This window comes from Ovis canadensis, chromosome 3 (genome assembly GCF_042477335.2).
Source record: "Ovis canadensis isolate MfBH-ARS-UI-01 breed Bighorn chromosome 3, ARS-UI_OviCan_v2, whole genome shotgun sequence".
NCBI lineage: Eukaryota > Metazoa > Chordata > Mammalia > Artiodactyla > Bovidae > Ovis > Ovis canadensis.
Genome location: NC_091247.1, coordinates 104,146,649 through 104,156,953, shown reverse-complemented (window position 1 = coordinate 104,156,953; position 10,305 = coordinate 104,146,649). Strand labels below are relative to the sequence as shown.

General features: G+C 56.7%; 1 protein-coding gene across 1 annotated transcript; it reads right to left on the bottom strand.

Annotated features, from left to right (window-relative positions):
* Positions 1-989: 989 nt before the first annotated feature.
* NEURL3 (neuralized E3 ubiquitin protein ligase 3) lies at positions 990-8,953 on the bottom strand. The gene is made up of 4 exons (XM_069580593.1): positions 8,549-8,953; positions 4,670-5,155; positions 3,488-3,559; positions 990-2,603 (listed from the first exon to the last, which is right to left on the bottom strand). Exons 1-4 carry the CDS (start codon positions 8,574-8,576, stop codon positions 2,395-2,397), a joined length of 795 nt encoding a protein of 264 aa, XP_069436694.1. The 5' UTR covers positions 8,577-8,953; the 3' UTR covers positions 990-2,394.
* Positions 8,954-10,305: the final 1,352 nt, after the last annotated feature.

Genomic DNA, 10,305 nt, shown 5'->3' with positions numbered 1-10,305 from the left:
CTGACAGCCAGCCGCCTCTGGCTGCTTCCCCTGGGAGAGGCCTTTTCCAGAGAAAGAAAGTTGCCATATTCTGAGTACTTCCTCTAAGCTACAAGTTTCATTCATACCCATTTATCCTAACAACGTATCAGCAAACAAAATTATCTTATTTCCATGTTACAGATGAAGAAACTGAGGCTCCCAGATATCCAAGTCACATGACCAAGGTCAGAGCAACTCCTGAGCAGCAGAGAGGGGCTCCTACTCCAGAACGGAAGCTCTTCCGGGGGTCACCACACCCGAGCTTCCCTGGTGGCTCAGACGGTAAAGAACCTGCCTGCAGCTAGGGAGACCCAGGTCAGGAAGATCGCCTGGAGAAGGGGATGGAAACCCACTCCAGTGTTCTTGCCTGGAGAGTTCCACGGACAAAGGAGCCTGGCAGGCTACAGTCCATGGGGTGGCAAAGAATTGCACATGACTGAGCAACTAACATTTCACTTTCCACACCCAAAGTCCTGACCCTCCTGCCGGCTGCAGCGTGGGGTCATGGCTTGTGGAGGTGCCCATCACCATGACTTGGGACATCATCTAGGTCCAGCTCCCTTTTCATGCTCTTTCACACCAGCCACAAAGCAGGAACACCAGCAATGTAACAGGTACAGCTTGTCCTCCCCGCCTGTCCCTACCACAGACAGCTGCTGATTGGGGTCCCCAAGTCAAGTCACCGCTACACTCAGGAGCAGAGACTCCAGGAAGGCCTCACAAGGCCAAGGTGGCAAGGGCAGGGCCTGGTTGTAACTTTAAGGCTGGATCTGTAGGCTCATCCTGTTCACCTGCTCCGCAGAACAGAGTCCGCAGGCCTGAGCGCCCAGGCCCCTCTCACTGCAAGCCCAGGGTGTGCCTGCGAGGGACAGGAAGGCATGGCCCCACGCCTCTGCATCCTGACCAGCTCGCAACCCTGCTCACTCCTGCTGATGGCAACAAAGGGGACATATATGTTACAAAATCACTCATGAGAGACAAGCTTTATTTTGATATCTCAGAAATCGCAAGGCAATAAGCACAACAACAGTGCACTCTGAAGGGTCCGCTCGACTTCAGATGCACAGTTTTGCTGGGATCTCATGACTGCTGGGCCAGGAAGGTGGGGCAGCTGACTGCGGATCCCCTTTACAGAGGACTTGTTTTTAATTGATTTCTATTTATCTGTTTGCTTGTTTGTTTATGGCTGCGCTGGGGCTTTGTCGCAGGGCATGGGCTCTTGGCTGCTGTGAGCGGGCTTTCTCTATTTGCCGTGAGTTGGGGCTACTCTCTAGTTGCGATGCAGAGGCTTCTTGTTGCGGTAGCTTCTCTTGTGTGGAGCACGGGCTCTAGGGTGCACGGGCTTCAGCAGCTGTGGCTCATGGGTTCTAGAACATGCAGGCTCAGTAGTCACAGTCCAAGGGCTAAGTGGTCCCATGGCATGTGGGATCTTAATTCCCAGACCAGGGATCAAACTGGTGTCCCCTGCATGGGCAGGCAGATTCTTAACCACTGGACGACTAGGGAAGTCCTGCAGAGGACTTGTAGATGACCTGGCTTCCCTACAGACTGTGAACATTCTGCCAGGTAGACAGAAGCCAAGATATTGGAGTAGAAAGGCCCTGAGCTCCCCTCCCCTCAGGAGCACACCAAAATGTGGGGTTGCTAGTGGGGAGAGGGAACGGGGGAGAAGCAATTTAGGGGGAGGGGATTGAGAGGTACAAACTCTTAGATATAAAATAAGCTATAAGGATGCACTGCGCCACAGGGGAATATAGCCAACAGTCTTATAATAATGACAAATGGAGCATAGCCTTTAACAAGTATGACTCAACAGCACATCAGTAACTTTTACAATATTGTACATCAACTATACAAAAAAAAATTCCACCCAGCTGCTCCCCGCATCTGGTCCAGGCTCCTCAATACCCTGAGTGGGCAAGGCTTCACCAGACACGCACATATATCTTAACTTCCTCAGTCATAAAAGCAGGGGTCAAGCCGCCCTCTCTACACCAAGGCCCTTCTCACTGACACAGCTTCTTGGAGCTCCCGGGACTTAGGTGTACCACGGGTTGCTAGGTCCATGGTGGCTGAACCCCAAGGCTAGCTAAAAGCCTTGCCACATAGCAATGAACCTGGGACTAAGCAGAGGGGCGAGATCCTGGCTGGCCCATTGCTAGCCACCTTCTCCAGCCAGGGAGGCAGTTCCGGTGTGGGCAGAAAGGGGCGTCTCCTGGCTCCTCCGGCCCCAACCTGCTGAGGAGGAGCCATTGTGACCTTGAGCTGTCTCTCCGTCACGCCTGCTGCTGACCAGCATTGCCGACTCTTCTCCAGAAGGATGGCAGAGCCGCACCTCCTCCGTCGGCAGGGGCCAGGCTCAGAGCTCTGCACCTATACCAGGAGGCCCTCTCCAGCACCCAGAAAGAGAGGGTCCCAAGCCGGGGCCACCGCCTTGATCTCCCAGCGACACACGGGGCATCTGGCCGTGTCCCTGAAGACCCTCCAGGCACAGGAACTGCAGAAGTGCGTGTGGCCGCAGGGGACTAGGCAGGTGTTGGCAACCTGGTGGGAGCAGATGGCACACTCTTCTCCTGCTAGGGCTGGGGAAGGGGACAACACAGGTCAAGGGTACGAGGGGGCCACGAGGGGGCAGCCCACTCGTATCGCCACAGGACGGAGAAGCACGTGGTCCAAGGATGAAGAACACTGCCTCATAAGAGAATGCTCATAGTGCAATCAGTGAAAAAGGTTGGGAAGAGAATTGTCAGGTACATACATGCATAGCATCAGATTCCAATTTAGAAAAAAGGAAAACAAGCACAAATAACTCCCCATGTGTGGTGTGCTGTGCTTAGTCACTTCAGCGGTGTCTGACTCTGCAACCCCGTGGACCATGGCCTGCCAGGCTCCTCGGTCCACGGAATTCTCCAGTCAAGAACACTGGAATGGGTAGCCATGCCCTCCTCCAGGGGATCTTTCCAACCCAGGGATCAAATGCACATTTCTAACATCTCCTATATTGGCAGGCAGGTTCTTTACCACAAGCGCTACCTGGGAAACACCCCTCTCCACTCCTGCCCATATATATATATGATTACAAAATACCAGGAGGAAATCTACCTAACAGGCAATGTGAAGTTTGGGAGGTGTGTGTTTTTTTTCACTTCCTTTTTTATCCTTGAATATGTATTTTATTTCTGCTTGGCAAAGTTTTTGTTTTTTTTTTTTTTTCCTATGAACAGGGATTTCTCTTTTAAAAGCAGGCGGACAAAATAACATCTGTTCATGAGTGTGCCCGGTAACTTATGAAGCCAGCCAGTGTCCTAGGCAAACTGTTACACGACTTTCAGGTTTCGACCTAGAGCCTGTGGGAGATTTGATGGCATTTGGGAAGACATAACTGAGTTCCCAGGGCTGGGGCCTTGCTCAGCTTCCCTAGCTCTGGAGCCCTGGGGAGTCCCTGGTGCTCAGGGAAGCCACTCACCTTTGGGCCCAGGCAGAGTCTCATCACGGAGGCCCCTTGGCATGGTTGTGGGGAAGCTGTTGGCTGTAGGATCTAAGGCAGAAAGGGAAAGTCAGGACCTGGGGAAAGCAGTCAGGGTGTTTCCGTTCAACCCATCTCCCCAGTCCCTGCCTCCTTTCTTCTCTGGGTTGCAGTGCTGCAGCTCCAAGCCAGGGGTCCAGCCCTGTCCTGGCCACCCCCTTCCCAGTGGGACCCAGCAGAGAATTTGTGGACCTGCAGCTTTTCCATCCTAATCCATGCTTCCTTCAGACAGCTCCTCTCTGCCCCACTGCCTGAGCAGAGATCTTCAGCATCAGTCACCGGCCCCAAACCAGGTGTGTAACAGAATCCCCCAGGAGGTGGGGAAACAGGGCCTGAGCCATCCGGGCCACCAAGTCAGGCTCCCCAGGGGTGAAGCTCAAGCAGAAGCCTTGTGCAGGCCCCTGGAATGCTGCCCAGGCATGCCAGCACTTCTTTTTATGAGTCTCCCTGTATCCCTCGCTCCTCTGAAGTCCACTCTCCTTCCAGGTGATCCTCATTTCCCCACTGGGTGCCTGAGCATCTCAGCTTTGCCCCCGCCAGGCTGCCTTCTTGCCCACCTCTAACTCGAACACTCATGTTCCCTTTGTTTCCGCCCCTGTCTGCAGCAAACTTCTACTTTGACTGCAAAACCCAGCATGCCCCGAATATATATATTTTTTGTAAATGAGACCAGCCCTCTAACACATAGGGGTCCCCAACCTCCGGGATCTGTTGCCTGATGATCTGAGGTGGAGCTGATGGGATAATAATAGAAATAAAGAGCACAAGAAATGTAATGTGCTTGAGTCATCCCGAAACCATTTCCCTCCCCCCTCCTGTGGAAAAGCTGTCTCCCACGAAACTGGTCCCTGGTGCCAAAAAGGCTAGGGACCGCTGCTCTAACATATGTTTGGGGGTGCCGGGCATGCCTTCTCGTTCTTCAAAACAGGGTTGCCCTCCCTATGACTGGGTCTGGTCCCCAGCGAACATCTTCATGCCCGGACAGAAGCTGATCGAAAAACTCCATGTGAAAGAAACCACAGTTCTGCCCGACTCTGTATGCGGGTGAGGTACCACCGGGGCCGCCGCCTCCCCCGCCCGCATTCCCGGGGGCGGTGGCTGGGTCCCCAGCCCTGGCCTTACCTAGCAGCTCGATGGCCTTGGTGGTCCCGTACACGTCCATCACGGCCCAGAGCGGGGCGCCCATGAGCACGCCCTCGCGCAGCAGCCGCCGGGGCCCCGAGTTGACCTGGGCGAAGATCTGGCCCCGGCGGTTCACCCAGAAGCGCACCACGTCGCCTGGCCTCGCGCGGCCGTCAGGCAGCATGGCCGCCCAGGTGTGACTCTGCTGCTCCAGGTCCGGGCACAAGAAGGGCGGCAGGCTGGGCGCGGGCACGCGCGCGGGGTCCAGGCGCGTGAAGCCCACGCGGAGGCCGCCCAGCCAGCCGCGCTCCTGCAGCAGCAAGCGCAGCGCCACGCGCTCCCCCGGCCGCACCGGCCGCTGGCTGAACACGATGCCGTCGTGGAACGTGGCGCGCCTGCACGCGATGCTCCGCTGAGCATCCAGGCGCACCTGCGTGCCCACCGCCTGGGCGTGGAAGCGGAGCGCCTCTCGGGGAGGCTCAGCATCTGCGGCGGGGGCGGGGGGGGGGGGGTCAATGCAGGTCGGCCGGACACACCGGCTGGGCTGCCCGGCCGCCTGGAGCCCTCCCCACCAGAGGAAGGGGGCATTTCCACCAACCCATGTCCCTGGGGCCACTGTCCCCGCTCTCCCCCCATCCCCGCTCCAGAGACCTTCTTAGAGCCAGTAGGGAACCCGCTTTGCCTGTCTGGGATCACAGTTCTCGCCTGACTCTTCCCAAGGCTCAGTTTCCCTCCCTTGCTGCTGCTGAGTCAGAGCCCTGTCCGACTCTTTGAGAGCTATGGACTGCAGCCTGCCCGGCGCCTCTGTCCATGGAATTTTCCAGGCAAGAATACTGGAGTTGGGTTGCGATGGGATCTTCCCAACCCGGGGATCCATTCCTGGTTTCCTGCATTACAGGCAGATTCTTTAGCACTTAAGCCACCAGGGAACCCCTCCCTCCCTTAGGGATGTTGTGAAAATTAAGGGAACTGTTGACAGTACCAGTTCTGGATACCTGGTGGTGGTTGTTATTGCCATTAACTAAAGAGAGCAGGTTTTAGAACAGTCAACAGATGACCCTGCTTTTGCTTGACACATACATTTACACGTGTATCACTCACATGTTTACACATGTATAGCCCATCTGTATCCAGAAACAGGCTGAGAGGAGGTGGGCTGGCATGCTGTTTGTGGTCGGCTCTAACTCTGCAGTGGGCGGGGGTAGAGGCTGGTCGGGAAGGGGGCGGCGACTGAGTATTCCCGTCTGAATTTCTGACTTTGCCACAGAGAACCAGCCTCACCTCCCAGTGAGGGTGACTTCTCTCATCCTGGGAGAGAAAGAAGGAGACTGGTAACTCCCAAAGTAGTGAGGGTATGAAACCCGGAAAAGGGATCCCAGCTCAGCCCCTCAGAATTGTGGGCTGGGCCCAGCCAAGGCCTGGGTAAGCTTTGAAAGCAGGGGACTTCCTGACTTGCCTCCACTTGGCAGCTGGGACGGGAAAGCTCCTTGCTGGGCAGCCCTTCCTCTCAGTCCCAGGGGCCTGAAGGAAGCTGGTGGAGCTTCCTGCCCCAGGAAGGGCGCTTAGCCAGCTGCCCAGGTCTTAGCTCTCTCCCCCTCCCCTCCTGACCCTGTTTTTTCTGGGTTGGAGGAGGGAAGCTGAAAATACAAAGAGACATCAATCAAAACTCGAGCCAGGGAACTTCCCAGGTGGTCCAGTGGCTAAGACTCCACGATTCCAGTCAATGCAGGGGGCACCCGTTCAACCCCCGCCCTCCTCCCTGATGCTCATATGCCTGCAAGGTGTCAGCCAGGCGCCAGGAGGGGAGGCTCGGTGTGGCCAGGCACAAGGCACATCCTCAAGGTCACAGCGAGTCCGCCCCTGACCTCCACCGGCTCTGGGAGCAGTGGGGCAGGAGCCAAAGATGCGGCTGATGGGATTGCTGGGTGCGTGAGTCCCTCGGCAGGGCAGGGGGCCCTGGGGACACTAGGAGGAGCAGACCTAGCCTCTACAGGAATTTGACAGTTTGCAAAGCTTACCCCTGTCTCGAGAGTTTCCCACTGGCCCGTGGGAGCTATGTCCTCATGCCCCAGTTAGAGGAGGGAGGCCGGGAGGGGTCACAGTGCCGCACAGGACACCAGGGCCCAGCCGACTGCTGCTTCTCCCAGCTGCCTGTCCGGGCTCCACTCACTGTCTCAGCAGTGGCCTGAGTGTGGCCCTCGCAAGGCACACAGGGCTCCCTGGGGGTCAGCCTGTCCACACGCAAGGTCCTGTATGGCTGTGTTAGTTGTTCACGGCAAAAGGTCAAGGCTGAGTAGCAATGACAGCCACCCACGTACCGCCAGTCGGGCAGAACTGCATCTGCCCACGGGGCCCCTTCCTCTGCTTTGCACGGGGCTCTGTGCCTGAGTTTCGGGCTGGCTCTGGATAGTACCCCCTTCTCCAAGGCTGGCTGGCAGGGCTCCTCCCGTCCTTTGACCCAGGTGACCCAGTCCAGCCTGCTCCTGGGTTGGGGCGAGGCAGAGGTGGGCACTGGCCAAGAGTGGCCCTCCAAGGAGGCTTGTCCCCAGCCAGCTGGGCAGGGAGTTCTGAGCACTTTATGCCTGCAGGTGGCTATTCTCATCAGCCCCACTTTCAGGCAGCATCCTGAGGCTCCTGAGGCGGAGTCGCCCACGGGGGACCCTCCCAAACTACTCCGCCGGCCTCCCCTAGCCCCACACTGTGCACTGGCTTGGCAACAAGGGCCCCCTGGGTGGCTGGGGAGCAGGGAGCACAGTCATGGCCTTTTGGATGTCCTGCCCTCTGGACAGGCGGATTCCAACCGGAGAATCTTTGCAGCAAGGCTCTTGGAATGTAAATGGCCAGGCTCAGTGAGGACCTCCCCAGGTCTTCATCTTCATCCTCAACACCCCTCCAGTCACCAAGCCTCTCCTGGCACCTACCAAGTGCCTTACAGACCCCCGGCCACCCCCCAGGGAAGCACTCGGAGGAAACTGAGCTCAGGGAGGTGGTCGTGCAGCTGGAAGTCAGGGAGCCCCAGCCCAGCCCCTCACCCCGCACTCCTGCGCTCCCTCCTTCGTGGCAGCAGCACTGCCCGGAAATCCAAACACTAGCTGCTGCTGCGGCTTTGGCAGCGGCGGCTTGGCCCTGCGCCCGCCCCTGGATTCAGGTGCCCCCTGCTGCGGCCGCCCCCTGCTGCTGCCGCCCGGAACCTAGGTTACTATGGAGCCAAGGGCTATGGGTCCTTCTGCTTGGGAAGGAGCAGAGTCCAGGCTCTGGGAGCAGGGATGCGTGGTCCAGATCTCTAGTCATAAGAGACCCAGCTCTCCAATCCCTGCCCTGCACACTAAGGCAAAGTTGTGACCTCAGGTGAGACTGGCAAAGAACCATTGAGCCCGGTGACCCTGTGGTCTGTGCCTCTGGCAGCTCTGTAACCGGCAGGATGGGGGCATTGACCCCCAGCCTGCGGATGAGGAAACTGAGCCTCCAGGGAGAAGTGACTGGGCAGGAAAGGTCCCCACAGCTCTGTGAAGGCAGAGCTGGGACCCTGGTCTTCCACCAGGCCCCCTAAACTCTACCCTCTCTCCCACCCCAGCCAGTTTTCCCTCTGCACAACAGGCTCTGAAAGGCAAAAGAGTCGTAAGGTCTTTGCATCACTACAGGGCTTGTGGCCTGAGTTTCTCGGCCTCTATTGGGTTCTTGCAGAGAAAGGAAGTTTTCACTACCTCCCAGCCTCATAACAGCTCACTGCCAGGCAGCCCAGCCTGGATGAGAAACTCCCGAGCAATATTTCCACTGACTATACCTCTATCTCCTGAGTCTTCCACCCCAGAAAACACAGAGCACCCCTCTGCTTCTTGTCCTTCTGGTCCAGGCACAAAGCTCAGGGCTTGCACTTACCAGCCTGAGGGCAGATCTGGGACCCCATCCGCCTGGGCTCCTCAGGTGTGGGTCCCCGGGTCTGAAGAAGGCCAGGGGACAGGTTTCTCAAAGATATTGGGCAGGTCCTCTTATCGTGGAGCCAGGATCATATTACAGCGTTGATGATTAATTAGAGTTTGCAGTCACAAGTTACCATATCCAGGGAATTTCCTGATGACTTCTGGTTTGCAACAGTCCGGTGCAGCTGGTTGGCCCGGAGGAAGCGGGGACTCGGGAGATGGCTGAGGTCGGATGTGGAGGAGCCTTCTCTCTTACTTCTGACCAGTTGTGATCAACCAGCTGTGCGTTATCACTGCCCGAGTTGTGTGCATTAACACGACCTGTACCCAGACCTGCCCCAAGAGACCTTGACTCCAGTGGCCTGGGGTGGAGCCCAGCATCGGCCTTGTTTAAAAGCACCCCCAGGGACTTCCCTGGCCGTCCAGTGGTGAAGACTCTGTGCTTCCATTGCAGGAGACACAGGTTTGATCCCTTGTCAGGGAACTAAGATCCCACATGCCATACAGTGAGGCAAAAAAAAAAAAAAGTAAAATAAAATAAACAAAAACCAAAATAATAAAAGTACAAGCACCGCAGCTGACTCTAATGTACAGCCCAGGGTAGAGAGAGATTCACTGCTACTGACCCCAGTATACAGGAGGTGCTTAGTCAGTGTTGGTGAAGTGGGCTGAACTGAATTAACTGCATTCCAGGACCTTCAAAGCTGCCCCAGGCCCGGGTCTCTGGCCGAGAGGAGAAGGGCCAAGCAGAGGTGTCGACTGCGCCCCATCCTTGCTGAAGCTGGAATTCCACTGCCCAGAACCCCCTGTGGGACACAGAGAGCCCCGCAGGGGGTCACGCCCAAGGCCAAGCTCCCAGGGAGTTAGTGATGGCAAGAGGGGTCCGAGATCTTTCGCCCCTTTCATTCCTGTTAGAGAAACTGAGGCTGGTAGCAGGGAAAGTGGCTTGCTCTTAGTACTTCTCAGATCACAACACGTGAGTCTGCTAGGGTCTTACTAAGGTGCAGATTGAGTCAGAAGCTGGGGCAGGTGTGGGATTCAGCCTTTCTAACAAGATGGTTCTGTAGACCCCACTGCAGGTGGCAGGCCCTAGGTGAGTCTGGAGGCTTGTGGGTGTCCTGGCCCTTGACTTCCAGGCTAAGGCCCTCCCCAGACCCTAGACTGAGGCCATCAGCAGTGGCTACTCTGCTTTGGTTTCGTTTTCAACGTTTATTTATTTGGCTGCTCCGGGTCTTGGTTGCAGCATGTGGGGTCTAATTCCCAACTTGGAGTCTTAGCCCCTGGACCACCAGGCAAGCCCTCCGATCATCGACTACTTGGAACTCAGCTGAAGGGGTGGATATACCCCATGCATTTCCCTGGGGACAGTGGTGCTGTGGGCTGGGCAGTTTGACTGGGGGTGAAGAAGGGAAAGGGTGGGTGTTTGGAGACCCAGGTTCTGTCTCCTGTGTTAGTTTAACCTCTCTTTCTCTCCCCAGGCCTTTGTGTTCCCCCTGTGTAGAATGGAAAACCAGGATGCCCTGGTCTGCGGGTCACTGCCAGCCCCAGTGTGCCAGGATTTTGGTCCTGGTGACAGCTGCTTGGCCTCGGTTGACTTCAGAAGGTGTTGCTGTGACTCTGGACCATCTCTTCCACGTCAAGCCCCTCTGCCAGGCTCTCTAGAAACTGTCTTTCAGGTCAAAGGCAAACTGGTGAGAAGTCAGGAGCAATCATAGT

Bases quoted from the DNA above. Each gene is read 5' to 3' on its own strand.
- NEURL3 (XM_069580593.1), bottom strand. From the start codon at position 8,576: ATGGGGTCCCAGATCTGCCCTCAGGCTG. The intron at 3,560-4,669 runs GTAAGGCCAGGG...TTTCTGCCTTAG, and splicing joins CAAGGCCATCGAGCTGCTAG to ATCCTACAGCCAACAGCTTC. The intron at 2,604-3,487 runs GTGAGTGGCTTC...CCCCTTCCCCAG, and splicing joins GACTCTGCCTGGGCCCAAAG to CCCTAGCAGGAGAAGAGTGT.